Source organism: Podarcis erhardii, assembly GCF_964252035.2.
Source record: "Podarcis erhardii genome assembly, chromosome: 6".
NCBI classification, from domain to species: Eukaryota; Metazoa; Chordata; class Lepidosauria; order Squamata; family Lacertidae; genus Podarcis; species Podarcis erhardii.
In genome coordinates, this window is record NC_138510.1 from 3745919 (window position 1) to 3763097 (window position 17179).

The 17179-nt window shown below is 47.7% G+C and overlaps 1 protein-coding gene across 3 annotated transcripts in view; it reads right to left on the reverse strand.

Annotated features, from left to right (window-relative positions):
• Window positions 1-2714: 2714 nt before the first annotated feature.
• Window positions 2715-17179, reverse strand: part of LOC309344922 (bactericidal permeability-increasing protein-like) — a 48952-nt gene continuing 34487 nt past the window's right edge. For all 3 annotated transcript variants that reach the window (XM_081867840.1, XM_081867842.1, XM_081867841.1), the window contains exons 10-16: window positions 15612-15671; window positions 13244-13411; window positions 11791-11879; window positions 10334-10376; window positions 8878-8938; window positions 7529-7605; window positions 2715-3243 (exon numbers count right to left, since the gene is read on the reverse strand). In XM_081867840.1, coding sequence (XP_081723966.1) covers window positions 3190-3243; window positions 7529-7605; window positions 8878-8938; window positions 10334-10376; window positions 11791-11879; window positions 13244-13411; window positions 15612-15671 — 552 coding nt within the window. In that variant the 3' untranslated portion in view covers window positions 2715-3189. The remainder of the gene's footprint in view (window positions 3244-7528; window positions 7606-8877; window positions 8939-10333; window positions 10377-11790; window positions 11880-13243; window positions 13412-15611; window positions 15672-17179) is intronic.

A 17179-nucleotide genomic window follows, 5' to 3' on the forward strand; every position in this document is an offset into this window, starting at 1 on the left:
CTTACTGTCAGGAAGTTCTTCCTAATGTTTAGGTGGAATCTTCTTTCTTGTAGTTTGGAACCATTGCTCCGTGTCCGCTTCTCTGGAGCAGCAGAAAACAACCTTTCTCCCTCCTTTATGTGACATCCTTTTATATATTGGAACATGGCTATCATATCACCCCTTAACCTCCTCTTCTCCAGGCTAAACATGCCCAGCTCCCTTAGCCGTTCCTCATAAGGCATCGTTTCCAGGCCTTTGACCATTTTGGTTGCCCTCCTCTGGACCCGTTCCAGTTTGTCAGTGTCCTTCTTGAACTGTGGTGCCCAGAACTGGACACAGTACTCCAGGTGAGGTCTGACCAGAGCAGAATACAGTGGCACTATTACTTCCCTTGATCTAGATGCTATACTCCTATGGATGCAGCCCAGAATTGCATTGGCTTTTTCAGCTGCCGCGTCACACAATCCCGGCCTGTTCTGCTCACCCCCAAGAGAAGAGAGATAAGAACATAAGAAGAACAAGTCAGTGGCCCATTTGGTCCAGAATCCTATTTTCATGGTGTCCAACCAGATGCCCATTATGGGAAACCCACAGGTAGGATTCGAACACAAGAGCCCTCTCCCCTCCTGCAAATTCCAGTAACTGGGATTCAAAAGCATTGCTGCATCTGATGTCCCCAAAATTAGTTGCAGAGAGAAGAAACACCAAGGTGCACCTATTTCAGCAAAACCGGACGTCTTCATCTGCCCCACCTGCAGTAAAGCCCATCTCTTCTGTTATGTACTGAGTTGAATAGGATCCAAACTGCAGCAGTCTGATTGGTCCTAGAACAATAGGATCCAAATTGCAGCAGTCTGATTGGTCCTAGAACAATGCAGCAGTATGATTGGTTGGCAGGAACCACCCAATCATGCTCCAGATATAAGTGAATCCACAACCTGATTGGCTTACAGTAGAATTCCGGAATTAGCCAATCATGTGCAGCCCATTGTGTAAATAATGTATATAAAGCAGATACTTTGAGGGGACTTTGATTCATTCCTCCTCACCACTATGAGCTGAATAAAGAGCATGAAATCACTTTGCGACTCTGAGTATATTTCACCTTCCATATCAGTTTCTACAGCCACAGCAGGCGCTGTGACGTTTCCACCAAAGAAGCACTCTCCCATTGCCTCCCAAGAGAGACAGATGCCAACAACGAGTTCTAACATTGTTTTATTTCTGGTGGCTTGAGGAAGGGGTCAGAGGAATCTTATTTATTTCTTTATTAGCGTTTCAAAACCACTTGGCATTTAAAAACATCTAAGCCAGATACTGTACAAAAGCAACATGCAAAAACAAAAAAGCAGATTCATAAAAGCAGGTGCACAACATGGAAACCAGTAAAAGCAGTCTTATAAAAACAAGCTTTAAACAGGAACTTGGTATTAACAGGGCAAAGGTTAAGGGCATTCACGGCACAGGAGCAGTGGTGGAAAATGCCAATTTTTCAGGCTACCCCACACTGTGATATTCTGAAGGGTGTGACACCACCAGTAGAATTTTCCCAGTGGTTTCCAAAAGGCGCTGTGGGATTACTGGAGGTGGGTGCTAAGAGGCAAGGGGGCAGGTGGAGGTGAGTGGCTGCCATTTCCTAGCAACAGATGAGCTAGCCAAGGGGAACCTCTCCTGCCTTGGTAAGCTCAATCGCTGTGCCAAAGCCGGTTCTACTGTTAGGCAGTGTGAGGCAGCTGCCTTAGGCAGCAGCTGCTGGAGGATGACAATTGTAGGATAATCTGTCCAGCCAGGCATAGCTAAGTCCCTCACCTTGGGAGGAACTACGAAATCAAGCCTTTGTTCACCCCCAGACTGCATGTGAACTTTGGAGTGTGAGGAGCTCTGAGCTCCTCCTTCCAACCACATGGCTTTAACAAGCCTCTCTTGAGTTCCTTTAATACCAATAATCTAGGAACTTTTACCACTTTCCAACTAAGCTAAGTTTCACTGCCTGTGCAAATTTGCTAAAGCCCATGAACCTGACCTTTGAAAAGTTTGTAAGTAAACCAATGTCTAACTGACCAAATGTGTGCTCTTTTACCTATGCTAGGGGAAGAGGGAAACTTTTTAACTGTTAAAGGGGACATTTTTGGAACCCACTTGAAAGGTCTAACAGCCTTGTTTTTGTGGCTTTAAACTCTGCTCGGGTTCTTGTCCCAAATTAGGATCTTGGCATCTAGGAATTCTCCCATTGTATATATTAAGAAATTAAGAAAGTCTGGGATTTTGATTATTTGGGGTATTGAAGGGAAGATTACAGGCCAGTGAAAAAATATAAGCTAAGCTTTCTTTCCAAGCCAGGGCCTCACCTGGGATAGAGGCATTAACAGGACAAAGGGTGGTCTTTGGCTGTAATAAATTATTATGATGGTGGACAAAGGGTGTTGATCTTGGGCCTGGAGAGACGGAAGGTTGCCGGGATAACTGGCTGTGAAGTGTCAGGAAAAGAGAGTCTTTAGAGCAAGGTGTGCTGGGAAGAAGAACGGAGAGAGAGAGAGAGAGAAAGGAGAGATCCATCTTGGGCAGGCTGGCTGAAGGCTGGCTGGGAAAGATGCTTTTGACTCAAGGGTTGCAATGCCGTTGGGGACAAGCCCCTCTTGAAATGTCCATGCTGTAAGATCTGGACTCCCTCCAGGCAGACTGAATGTGTCAATATGTGAATAAACCATATTTCTTAAAGCTACGGCAGTGCTTGGAACGCCCTGGGATCTTGCTATCGCTCAGCAGAGGGTGGACTTGGTACCCAGCTTTTGTGACAACATTTTTCTTTTGCACCAAGAGGTGGAGGACAGGGCTGTGCATGAAACGGGCTCTGTTCTGCATTTCCATAAGCTAGTCTGCTCTTCTCAGGTGGGGCAGAAGGCAGCATCTCAGTATCTGAATTGAAGGAAGGTGCAACTTTCAGTCCTGTTGGCTTTTAGACGTGGAACTGGAGGGGGAGGCCATCTTGTCCTCTGGCTTCAGGCAGCAAAATGTTTGGGGCTGGCTCTGCACTGTCCCATCTCTGCCCAAAGCTGACTTCCCCAGGAAAGGCCCAAGGTCCCCACATTGTCCTTGATCACTGCCTCAAATGACTCCTGAGCATGGAAGGTGAGCATCTTGGGGAAAACACTGAGGCAGGAACAGGGGGCAGCAGCTTTTATTCTTCCTTCTGGGTGCCCCTCGCGGCTATACAGCAGCCTGGGGTTGGTGGACCAGGTCAGTGGCGATGAACATGTGTCCCTGCAGAGGGTGGGAAAACCAACAATGATAATAATAATAATAATGCTAATAATAATAATAATAAATTATACCCCGCCCTCCCCGGCCAGAGCTGGGCTCAGGGCAGCTAACATCAATAAAAATTCAGTAAAAACATAATAAGAAAAACGGGGGGGGGGGGGGACGACAATTTAAAATACAGGTTGAAATGCAATTTAAAATGCAGCCTCATCTTAAAAGTCAAAACCATAAGGGGAGGGAAACATAAGGGTCAGACTGAGTCCAAACCAAAGGCCAGACGGAAAGCTCTGTCTTGCAGGCCCTGCGGAAAGATGTCAAGTCCCGCAGGGCCCTGGTCTCTTGTGACAGAGCGTTCCACCAAGTCGGGGCCAGTACTGAAAAGGCCCTGGCCCTAGTTGAGACCAATCTTGCGGCTTGGGACCTCAAATGTTGTCATTTGTGGACCTTAAGGTCCTCCGTGGGGCATACCTGGAGAGGTGGTCCCATAGGTATGAGTGTCCTAGGCCATATAGGGCTTTAAAGGTTAAAATCAGCACCTTAAACCTGATCCTGTTCTCCACCGGGAGCCAGTGCAGTTGGTATAGCACTGGATGAATGTGATCCCCGTGAGGAGCCTCGCTGCAGCATTCTGCACCCGCTGGCGTTTCTGGGTCAGCTTCAAGGGCAGCCCCGTGTAGAGCGAGTTACAATAATCAAGCCTGGAGGTGACCGGCCAGATCAGGGCGAGAAACATTCGGCACCACCTCATATATCTCCAGTCTGCTTTAAAATCAAGTTTTTTTAATGTTTAGTGTGCTATTATATTTGTTGACAGCTGCCCAGAGTGGCTGGGGCAACCCTGTCAAATGGGCAAGGTACAAATAATAAATTTATTATTACTATTATTAAGGGTTGTGGGTTTTTTTTTACATTTATTTCCTGAACAATTTCTTCTTAACAGCTTGCAAAAAAAGAAGTTGTTCTTTCTTTTCCCTTCTCATCATTTTTAAAGGCACATTATACAATGAAATTCCATAGAAAGCTAAAGCACTCCCCCCCAAAAAGGTGCGTCCGGACAGTCCCTATTTTGTGGGTGAGATCCAGTCCCATACCAGCAGATTCAGACTCTGCCCTGCAAACCTCCATCCTAAAGAGGACTTTTAGACATAAGGAAAGTGATGGAGGGGAATGCACCAGGAAACAGGGAATATCTCTTGCTTAACCCCCCCACAAACAAATCATTCATTACAAATCAGTAACTAGTCAATGTTGTCTAACAACCTTGTCTAACAAAACAAGAAACCTGTTTATTAAGGATTCTAGCTGATTTGTCTTAGGAGAGGCCGGATGACGTTGGGTCAAAGCCACAGCGTCCAGTGTGTTTCTCGTCATTTTCCTTATGGCAAAAAGGCTGATCTTGAGGAAGCAGGTTTGTCACGCAAGACCTCACAAACAGCAGTGACTGTGGCACTTGATTTTGCAGGTATGCCGTTGAAAAAGCAGAAACTGCAACCATCTTGAAGCATCTTAGGTAATCTGAAAGTGAGCTATGACTCCAAGTCTTTCTGCAAACTTCCATAAATAAAGCATTATATATACAGTCGTACCTTGTTTTGTGGCCAGGATCCGTTCCGGAGCCCCGGCCGCTAGCCGAAAAGGACACAGGGCAAAGCGCTGCGTCTGTGCACGCGCACAGAGCAGTTTGTGCTTCTGCGCATGCGCGAAGCATGATTTAGTGCTTCTGCGCATGTGAGAAGTGCAATTGAGTGCTTCTGCGCATGCGCAAGCGGCAATCCCGGAAGTAACCCATTCCGGTACTTCTGGGTTTGCCGCAGACGTTTGCCAGAATGGACGCTAGACAAGGTGGACGTTCGTGGATGTATTACTGTACAGTGGTACCTTGGGTTACATACGCTTCAGGTTACATATGCTTCAGGTTACAGACTCCGCAAACCCAGAAATATGACCTCGGGTTCAGAACTTTGCTTCAGGATGAGAACAGAAATCAGGCTCCGGCGGCACAGCAGCAGCAGGAGGCCCCATTAGCTAAAGTGGTGCTTCAGGTTAAGAACAGTTTCAGGTTAAGAACGGACCTCCAGAACGAATTAAGTACTTAACCCAGGGTAACAATGTATGCCACCTTTGGGCATTTATATTCCACTTTTTTCTGCAAGGAATTCAAGCTGCCATTGATGGTTCTCTCCCCCTCCTCCTCATTTAATCCCCACAACAACCCTGAGAGGTAGGTTAGACTGAGAGGCAGCGGCCGGCCCAAGGTCATCCCCAGTGAGAGCTTCATAACTGTGTGGGGATTTGAATTTTGATCTCTCAGGTCTTAGTCCAACACTCTAACCACTACACCACACTGCCTCAGTTTATTCCAAAGAGCGCAATACTCCGGCAAGCGCTGTATCCTTACACATTGTTTATGAGGGCTGTGTGGATTCACCTCTTCAGGGAAGAAAGACATTTGCAAAATTCTCTGTTACAGCTTTCCTCAACCAGTACAGCCTTCCAGGTGTTTGGGCTGAAACTCCCACCAGCCCCAGTGAGCACAGCTGGAGCTAATGGGAGTTGTAGCTGGAGAAAAGTGCTGTATTATTTTATCATTTTCACTGCCGACTCTTCCTAAAAGGCCCTCAGGTGTCCTCAAAGTGCATCTCAAGTAATAATAATAATAATAATAATTTATTTATACCCCGCACATCTGCCTGGGTTTCCCCAGCCTCTCTGAGTGGCTCCCAATTAAAAACACGATAAATACATCAAACATTTAAAAACTTCCCTAAACAGGGCTGCCTTCAGGTGTTTTCTAAAAGTCAGGTAGTTGTTTATTTTCTTGACATCTGATGGGAGGGCATTCCACAGGGCGGGTGCCACCACCAAGAAGGCCCTCTGCATAGTCATATCTTGGTTTCTCCTCACAGAAGGCATCGCCCTGTGTTGGCATCTGACCTTGGCATGCGACTGGGCCTTGTCTTGTCCAAACTCTCTTGGCTTCCATTTTGGATCCCGGGCGCCATCTTAGCTCCTGAATGGTGCCGTCAAAAATCCTGCTTCCTAATTGACCTTAATCACCCAGAAACATGACCTGGTCTGAGCATGACCAAAGGGAACCATCAAAGCTCTCTCAACTCCTGGAGCGGAATTAACGGCGCCGCCTTTTGACATTTTTTGCCTGGTGACATTCTCAGACTTTGCCTGAACGCGACGAACCTGCTTCAACTTAATCAGATCAAGCCGTGAGCTGAAAAGAGGAACGCTTTGTTCTCTGCACCCCATTGTAAGCGACAATATCAAGATCCATTGTGCAAAAAGGAATTTCAGCTGTGCCTTTTTGGCTCTGGGGAAAATCAGAGTCCCTCTCTGGACTGAATACTCCCCTGGTCAGAACACCCTGTTTTGTCCAGATGATAAAGCCAGTCTTGAGCTAAGACCGCTGCTTGGCACCCTGCCTCACCTACCTGGGAATAGGGTCCTGATCCTAACCCATGCTGGTTCCAGGTTCTCCTGTTCCTGGGCCAGAAAGCCTCCAACCTGCACGGAGCTCTGCTCCTCACTTCCATTCTCACCTGCTGAACACCCTCTTCTTCCTCACTGCCATGGCTTGCTTGCTTGCTTGCCTGGCATTAAGGAGCATATACCTGAAAGAGCGTCTCTATCCGCATTGTTCTGCTTGGACGCTGAGGTCCAGTGCTGAGGGCCTTCTGGCGGTTCCCTCGCTGCGAGAAGCAAAGCTACAGAGAACCAGGCAGAGGGCCTTCTCAGTGGTGGCACCCGCCCTGTGGGATGCCCTCCCACCAGATGTCAAGGAAATAAACAACTACAGTGGTACCTCGAGTTACAGACGCTTCAGGTTACAGACACTTCAGGTTACGGACTCCGCTAACCCAGAAATAGTACCTCGGGTTAAGAACTTTGTTTCAGGATGAGAACAGAAATCGCGTGGTGGCGGGAGGCCCCATTAGCTAAAGTGGTGCTTCAGATTAAGAACAGTTTCAGGTTAAGAACAGACCTCCAGAATGAATTAAGTTCTTAACCCGAGGTACCACTGTATCCGACTTTTAGAAGACTTCTGAAGGCAGCCCTGTTCAGGGAAGTTTTTAATGTGTGACATTTTAATGTTTTCTTAATCTTTGTTGGAAGCCGCCCAGAGTGACTGGGGAAACCCAGCCAGATAGGCGGGGTACAAATAAATTATTATTATTATTATTATTATTATTATTATTATTATTATTATCGACTGCTCCTGTCTTCTGGGTTGACAAGTGAAGCCGCCACACCTCTCCCGCCACTAAGAACTTACCTTGTTCATCATGACTGTAGAGTTCAGTAAACTGGAGCCATACAAGTTTGGAAGAGCAATCGCTTGCTTCAGCCGTTCTACAGAAATGCAAACGATTTGTTTAGCTGAAAGTTTAACGTCGCCTTTCAGGGCAAAGCTGTCCCAAGACGCCCAACACCAGGTAAATAGCAAGGGGCAGTGGTGGCCACCAACCTCAATGGCTTTAAAAGGGAATTGGACAAATTCATGGAAGAGAAGAGGTCTATCGATGGCTTGGAAGGTAGTAGACTCCCCTTCCTTGGAGGTTTTTAAGCAGAGGCTGGGAGGACACCTGCCCGGGATTATTTCTCTGTGAATCTAAAAATAGGATCCCATGAATCTAAAAGGTTCATGGGATCCTATTTCAAAGCCCATAGAAGTGGCCTCATTCCAAGTCAGGAGCCATTGGCCATCTGGGTCCAGTATACCTGAAGGAGCGTCTCCACCCCCATCATTCTGCCCGGACACTGAGGTCCAGCGCTGAGGGCCTTCTGGCGGTTCCCTCATTGCGGGAAGTCAAGTTACAGGGAATCAGGCAGAGGGCATTCTCGGTGGTGGCGCCTGCCCTGTGGAACGCCCTCCCACCAGATGTCAAAGAGAAGAACAACTACCAGACTTTTAGAAGACATCTGAAGGCAGCCCTGTTTAGGGAAGCTTTTAATGTTTAATAGACTATTGTATTTTAATATTCTGTTGGAAGCCGCGCAGAGTGGCTGGGGAAACCCAGCCAGATGGGCAAGGTAAAGGTAAAGGGACCCCTGACCATTAGGTCCAGTTGTGGCCGACTCTGGGGTTGCGGCGCTCATCTCGCTTTATTGGCTGAGGGAGCCGGTGTACAGCTTCCGAGTCATGTGGTCAGCATGACTAAGCCGCTTCTGGCGAACCAGAGCAGCGCATGGAAATGCCGTTTACCTTCCCGCTGGAGTGGTACCTATTTATCTACTTTCACTTTGAGGTGCTTTCGAACTGCTAGGTTGGCAGGAGCAGGGACTGAGCAACGGGAGCTCACCCCATCGCGGGGATTCGAACCGCTGACCTTCTGATCAGCAAGTCCTAGGCTCTGTGGTTTAATCCACAGCGCCACCCGTGCCCCGATGGGCGGGGTATAAATAAATTATCATCATCATCATCATCATCATCATCTAGCTCCGTACTGTTGACACTGGCCGGCAGCATCTCTCCACGACTTCAGGCAGGAGATTCCAGGAGATTGAAAATGAGATCTTTTGCATGCAGAGCAAATGCTCCATCCCAAATAAGGTGGGAGGAGGCAGAGGAAGGGGGACCCCCCCCCCAGCAGAAGCGGGAGACGAAAACTGTTCTGCACTCACTGTTGAGCCTTGACATCCCCACGTTGCTGGCAGCCTTCAGCAGCGTCTCCAAAACGGTCACCTGTGTAGCACAAAGACAGTGGGTTTGAAAAGTGGCGGAGTCAAAAATAGGGGGGACACTCTAGAAATGTAGGGTCACCATACAGGAAGCAGGGAGCTTTTCAGCCTGAGGGCCACATTCCCTTCTTCTGGGGGCCACATGGCAGTGCTGGGCAGGGCCAGGGGCCAAGCAAGCCCAGAAACTAATGCAAACTATTTATTCTTTTATTTCATAAAATGCATGCACCTGGAACAACAATGTACATGAAGGACTGCACATGTGAAAGGGATTTTTTATAAGATGTATGGAAGTGAGAGCTGGACCATAAAGAAGGCTGATCGCCGAAGAATGGATGCTTTTGAATTCTGGTGCTGGAGGAGACTCTTGAGAGTCCCATGGACTGCAAGAAGATCAAACCTCTCCATTCTGAAGGAAATCAGCCCTGAGCGCTCACTGGAAGGACATCTATCATCTATCTATCTATCTATCTATCTATCTATCTATCTATCTATCCATCCATCTATCTATCATCTATCTATCTATCATCTATCTATCCCTTTTGAGAACCCTGACGTATAGTTTTAAGCAGTGCTTTTTTTCTAAAAAAATGTTTAGGGGTTTTTTCATTTTCCTACTCATATTGAAATACTGCCCCTTAATGAGGCCAAACTTAGATTCACAAAACATTGAGGGGTATGCATACCCCTGTGTCCCCCCCCCCCCAGGGAGGGAAGAATCTGTGTGCACTAGGGCGGTTAATAAAAAACATTTAAAAAAAAAAAAAAAGCCTGCTCCAAAGGTCTTATCTTACTACACTTGGGATTATACAGCTGTATCTGAAATTCATGCATATCAGTTAATATATTGACCCTGCTTCACTGAACTGAAATTTCAGCCTTCACGATATAGGAAAACAGCCAAGTAAACAGCTATTTTTGTGGAGGACGGTCAAGATATTAACTGATATGCACGAAATTTCAGATACAGTGGTACCTCTGGTTGCGAATGGGATCCGTTCCGGAGGCCTGTTCGCAACATGAAAAGAACGCAACCCACAGCGGCGCGTCTGCAGATGCACAGGTTGCAATTCGCTGCTTCTGTGTATGTGCATGACGTCATTTTGCGCTTCTGCAAACCTGGAAGTAACCTGGAAGTAACCCTTTCTGGTACTTCCGGGTCACTGCGGGACGTAACCTGAAAGGATGTAACATGAAGTGGACTTAACATGAGGTATGACTGTATAGCTATATAATCCCTGGTGTAGTAAGATAAGACCTTTGGAGCATGTATTTTTTTAAAAAAAGTTTTTTATGAACCGCCCTAGTGTGCACAGCTAGGTGCATCTCACAACCCCAGTCTCCAGATTCCAAGCCCCACCCATTCCTTCACCCACCTGAGCTCCTCCTCTATACTCACCCTGATCTCGCCAACCTTGGACCATTCCTTGGACAGGCGCAACCTGCTGGGTACACAGAAGGATGAGAAAGCACCAAGTCGGGGTTCATTTATGTCAGGGGTCCCCAAACTAAGGCCCATGGGCCGGATAAGCCCCGAGGGACTCGTTTATCAGGCCTGCAGCAACACCCGCCACCTGCTGCCACCCGCTCTTACTGGCGCTGCGCGGCTGCCCACTTCCAGGTCAGAGGAGCACCGGAAATAGCTTGTGCGCATGCACAAGTGTTATTTGCGCATGCGCAAGCATTACTTCCTGTGCACACCCGGGTCAGAGGAGGTCCGTGCACATGTGCACAAGTTATTTCCAGTGCTCCTCCGACCTGGAAGTGCGCCGGAAATAGCATGTGCGCATGCATATGGGCACACACTCCCCTGACCTCTGGCCTGCCGCACGATCGGCGCTGGAGACACCATCCCGAGGTACAGTAAGTTTGCTGACCCCTGTTTTATGCTCTCAGGAACATTTGCTTCTTCATTCCATTTCTTATATCCCACCTTTTCCCTCCAGTTAAGCTCAAGGGGGCATATGCATTGTTCTCATTTAATCCTCGCAACAACCCTGTGAGGTAGGTTAGGCTGACAGGCAGGGACTGGCCCCTCAGGTCACCCAAGGAGCTAAATGGCCAAGTTGGGATTTAAACTCCTGTCTCCCAGGTCCTTCCATCTGCACCCAGCGACGCCAGGCAGTGGCGTAGCGTGGGGGTGCAGGGGGGGCCGGGGGGTTAGGGTTAGGTTAGGGTTAGGGGGCGCAAATCCACGGGTTAGGGGGCGCAAATTACTTGCCTTGCCCCGGGTGCTGACAACCCACGCTATGCCACTGATGCCAGGGACCAAACTTGGAGCTTTTTGCATGCAAAGCAGGTGTGGTGGGCATAGGCAAATAATAATAATAATAATAATAATAATAATAATAATAATAATAATAATAATAATTTATTTATATCCCGCCCATCTGGCTGGGTTTCCCCAGCCACTCTGGGCGGCTTCCAACAAAACTCTAAAATACAATAACCTATTAAACATTAAAAGCTTCCCTAAACAGGGCTGCCTTCAGATGTCTTCTAAAAGTTTGGTAGTTATTTTTCTCTTTGACATCTGGTGGGAGGGCGTTCCACAGGGCGGGTGCTACCACCGAGAAGGCCCTCTGCCTGGTTCCCTGTAACTTGACTTCTTGCAATGAGGGAACCTCCTGAAGGCCATCGGCACTGGACCTCAGTGTCCGGGCAGAACGATGGAGGTGGAGATGCTCCTTCAGGTATACTGGACCAAGGCCTGTGCAATAATAATAATTGCACGGAGGTCCACATTAAAGGTGAGACAACAGCAGGCAGGAATCCTGTGCTAATCCTGGGGATTGGGGAAGGGGGGTGCGGAATATGAGGAAGACCCTGGAGCCAGAGAAGAGGAGCGATACTCACTTTTTCAGGGCCACAGAAGCCCCGGCATAGCCAAGGGACTTCCCAGACTTTCCTGGCTTAAGAAGGGGTTGCCCGGTGAGGTTGGCGTCCTGTAAGCCAAAGTGAGAGAATAGACAGAAGAGGATGAGCTGAGTCTGGTTCGGGTGATGCATCTACGGCCATTCATGCTTCCTGTGAGCATCGGGGAATGGTATGTAGGAATGATCGCTGGGTTGTGGAGCATGTCGGGATTTCCGCTCGGCCAAGCTGATAAAGCTCATCTTCTGGAATCGCCCTCCCGGCGAATAATTAATGACCTGGGCCTTTGATGAGGCTCCAAGGCACGTTCCCCCATTCAGCAGAGAATCCAAAACAGCAGGCGGAAGTGATGAGATTTATGGCTACATGCTATGCTTTATTTCTAAGTTACGCAGGCAGCAAAGAAATATACATCCTCTCCCTGTGAGAGCAGAGAGCAACTGAACCAAAGGAACAAAGGAACAGAGAAACCAGTACGTCACATCCGTCTCCCTTCTCCTGTGAGACTTCCAATAGCCTGGACTGTCTCTGGAATGTAAACAGAGCCTTGTGACTCTAAGCAGCTGCTCAGTCGCAAACAGAAACTAACAGAGCACACTTCGCCCACGGACAGGCTCAGCTGTCTGCATGCAAGACCTTGGAGTGTGGAGCACACTCCCCCTCACAGATAAAGCCACAGCTATCTGAACATCTTACCCTCTGTCTAACCTTTTGCGGTCTCAGTAGTCTGCTGTGTCCTGTTTGTGACCTTTGTCTCTGAGACCTTTGTCTCTTTTGTCATACATTGTGCAAGGGGAAAACGACGCGGTGAATACAGCTTCCAAAATAACTTTGTACCACCCCACGATCTCGGGACTGGAAGATGTGTAAAGGTCACAGCCCAAAATGTATCTGCCTGGGTTTGCATATTGTGCCAATAAAAGGAGCCTCAGCAGAGCTAGCCGGCAACTTACTTGTGCACAGCTCGCCTGCATTATCAACTCCTGCCTCATGTCCTTCACTTCAGGTAGGGCAGAAGGATGGGAGCCAAACAGCAGGTGGCGCTAAACCAGCGATGGAGGAAGCCAGAGCCAACGGCAGAAAGGGCCGACTCATTCGGGCTTCGTCCCCATCCACCCTGAGCCGGGGCGGGAAGAAGCTGATAGGCAAGGCCACTCTTTGGGCTAGCTTTAAGTAAAAATGCATGAACAGTCTCCACTCACAGCTCCCAGAAGCACACTTATAAAATTGCAGAGCTGGAAGGGACCCTAGGGTCATCGAGTCCAACCCCGTGTGACGCAGGCACTGTTTTGCTGCACTGGTAGCAGCAGCAGACCTGTGACGCACACCTCCCAATCCTCTTTAAGACGGTTTATATTGAAGCCTCTCCCCACCATCTCTGAGAAGGGCAGGGATCTCCGTTCCTCCACCAACCCCACCTGTTAACAATGCTTACAATATTCAGCAGGAACACGGAGGCCAGGCTGGCGTTCGGGAGGATGACAAAGGCCTCTGCAGATGCAAAGAGCGTGATCTCCACTCCAGTGGGCTGGAAGCGTATCTCAGGTTCCTTTTGGGCAGCCAGGTGGAACTCCATGGGCATATTTGGAAAGAGCTCGTTCAGCTGCGGAGGGGAGAAAAGAGAGGTGCTGCGATGGAACGGGTGTTTCATTACGAATGGGTCAGTGGAACGGGGAGAGATCAATATTTCTGCGCCCGGGGGTGCTTCCACATGAGAATTATTACGGGACGGGTGCATCTTGCTAAATGCCAGGTGGTTCTTTTAATGAGATTCACTGAGGATGCCTGCTTAAGATCAAGAGGCAGGGAGTTCCAGGTGTCGCCACACTAAACAATCAAGTTCTTGCAAATGTGGAACGGGTATTTTTGCGGCATCTACGTTGGTGTTATCAAAAATATTCATTAAAGAAAATGATATAAGGGAATAAGCTTTAAAGAATATGCAAAAATTGATCTAAAAGGAAAAGAAAAATCGGAGACATAATGGGTTGAAATGCATGATATTGAATAAGAGTTGAAAGGGCAAGGAATTGCTGAATTTGATTGTGTAAAGGGGAACACAGAAAAGGGAGATGTGAGGAAGTCAGGAAAGAGGGTTATAAAGATAATAAGTAAAAAACTAGATTTTCTTTGTTCTTTGTTTTTTCTTATTGTTTTCTTATGTTTTTTATTGTACTTTTCTGGTTTGTTGGATTGTGTTACTGTATAATGTCTTTTTCTACTGTTTTGTTGAATTGTTATTATATAAAACCTTAATAAATATCTTTTAAAAAACACACAAAAATATTCAGTACTTTGAGATAGCTCTTGTGCAGCTGTGCTCTTTTGCATCCGTCTTGCCAAACGCAAGGTGGTTCTTTTAAAAAAGGAGATTTAGAAGCAATGCAAAACACAAGTGAGTGGGAAGAAGAGGATTTTATTTCTAAACAGCAAGCAATATATACATACCAAGCATGCACTTCTATCTGCCGCTTGGAAGCCCTCAAGAAGCCGCAAAGTGACTCCCCCAGGTAGCCTCGGTTTGCACAGCCCTGCGGGAGCTTCTCAGAACTCTGCCCCCAAACCATCCGATTTATAGGTAGCTAACTTGTTAGCCTACATGCCTTGCCCAACTAGCTGGTGTAGATTAGCTAGCCCCCTCTTCCAGTACCGCACATTCCTTCAAACAATGTCTAACATCAAAGGAGGTCAGAAGGAGCCCTGCACAATCACTTCCTTCCAACAAATTAAAAGCTGTTCTCAGCCATCAAAGAGCAGAACAAGAGATAGAGATGGGAAGTAAACAGAGGCAGGAAGAAATGACCGTGTCAGATCGCTAAACTCCTCAAAATACAAATATCTTCCGGAAAAGATTGCCCTTGCAGCAGGGGTTGGCAAGGTTTACCTCGCCTGGGCCGGTTCACTCCCACGGAGATCGCTCCGTGGGCCAGATCACGTCTGAGCAGATGCAATTTCCGGCATCTGCGTCTGTGCAGACGCAATTTCCATCGTCTGCGCAGGCACGGTTTCCGCCACCGCGGAAGTGAGTCCCCACTCTGCGCCCCACCAGTTTAGCGCAGCACACAGGGACTCGCTGAGCATGTGGCTTGGTTCGGGGGCAGCTTGGGGGCCTTTTAAACGACGCCCGTGGGTTGCTTGTGGCCCATGGGCCACAGGTTGCTGATGCCTGCCCTATAGGGTGCACCTAGCACATGCAAATTTTATGCAGCATCAACTTCGGTGATCCCCTCCAACCCTGCCACCACCCAGGCCCTACCTGGGACAATACTGAATCCAGCCAGGGTTAAATTGGAACATAAACTTCTGTTTATTTATTGCAGTTTAACAAGCATGTGGTTTCATAAACGGTATCAGTCCATTACAATCATGAGCTGCCTATCCAGACCTATAACTTCCGCTACCTGCTCTGTCTCACTAAACCACCTCTCAGATATTTACTGGTCTTCCTAGCTCCTAACTGTTCCTGACTCAGCTTATTTCACTATACTAACTCAACCTCCCCACAGACTCTCTCCCAATTCACTCCCACTCCAACCAACCACCCAACTCGCCAATGAGCTTCCCCCTTCGCTCCTCCCAGAGCTGGTTTTATAGTCCCTCTGACTCCACCCCCTGAGTCCTGATTGGGCAACCTGTTTAACTATTTCACCTCCAGCACTCTCATATGTTAATGTCACAACAACAAACAAGACCTTTTTGTCACCCATCACTCCAAATGAGAGAATATTTCACGAGAGAAAAGATTTCACAAGAGGTTTTCAGTTTTGCATTCAATTCCCCCACCTTCACAAGACTAAACTCACCTCTGGTACAAATATCCCCACATTCTTGGTGTTCAGACGCAAAGGCAAACTTTCGGGAACCTGAAACGACAACGTGTGTGAATGTTCGATTGGGGCAGCCCCAGTTTCCAGGCTGACGCACTGGATTTGCTCTCCGTAATCTTTGGAGATCAGGGACCATCCACACTTCTTCTTGCCCTGGGCCTAGAAAGGTTTTCTGCTTGTCCTGTGTTGTCTAGGACCAGGTATGTGCGGTCTTGCCTTTGCCCCACAGTTCTCACTTAGATGAGCTGCTCTTTAGTGCTACATTGGAACAAAGAGCCATCCATGGGAAACCCAATTGCCATTTGTTCAGTGCTAAATATCACATTTCTCCAGGAGAAGGGGGGGGGCAATCGGAGGTGCAATGGCACAGCTACATTTGGGGGTGGGGCCTTTGCAACCAGCAACAAAATCTGGGCAACCACTGCTACCGTCTTCCGTGGGGTTGTTCCATGACAGATCACCATATTTTTTTTAAAAAAAATTAACTACACCACCTCTTATTTTGATTGAAATTGCTGTACCGGATTATCTCACATGCCATAGTCACTGTTGTGAATAAACATTGTCTATGCCTTATTAGTTTCGAGCTACGGTTCTGGGAGTTAGAAGTTTCATTCGTTCCATAGTACAGCCACACCTTCAGAGTTTTGCATCAGCCCTAAGAGTGGTTCAGGCAAGGATAGGCTTGCCGTACATCGGGAAAATTCCTGACATGTCCTGGTTTTCGGATGTAAGCATGGCGTCCGGGGGGAATTTAGCTGAATCGGCAAAATGTCAGCGAAAACACGGATGTATGGCAATGCGATGGGAAAAGCACTGGAAACAGTTCCAAAAGCTTAAAGTTACTATTTTGAGGGGATTTGGGTTTGTTCCCCAAAAAAGCTGGTTTCCTAAAAAAAAAGCTCACAATTTTTTGCGGGAGTCAGGAATTTTACTTTTTGAAATATGGCAAGTCAAGACCCATCAGACCCTGAGAAGTTGCCTCTTGCCAAGTCATGACATCAGTCCATCTAGCTCAGAATTAATAATTATAATTAATTTACGGAGCACTTCATATGAAGCATCACAACGAGCTTTCACAACGCAATAAAAACATATACCATATTAAACAATGCAAGAGAGTTTACTTTTACCTTTTACTCTGTATGTCTGTATGTCTGTGTATCTGATTGTCTACACTCATAGCAGCTCTCCAAGCAGGGGTGTAGGAAGGGGGGGCAGGGGCAGTCCACCCCAAGTGTCATCCCGGGAGGGGGAGGGGGACAAAATCCGCCCCGGGTAGATCACCACACTGCCCCCCTGGGCACCAATAGCCACACCAACCACCCCACCCCCCGAGTGCCAATTGCTGCACTGATCACCCCCAATGGGCGCTGATTGCTTTGCCGATCACCTTTCTGGGACGCTTAATAATAATAATAATAATAATTTTTATTTATACCCCATCCTCCCCGGCCAGAGCCAGGCTCAGGGCAGCTAACACCAGGAAAATTACAGTAAAAACATAATGGGGGGGGGCAATTTAAAATACAGGTTAAAAATAC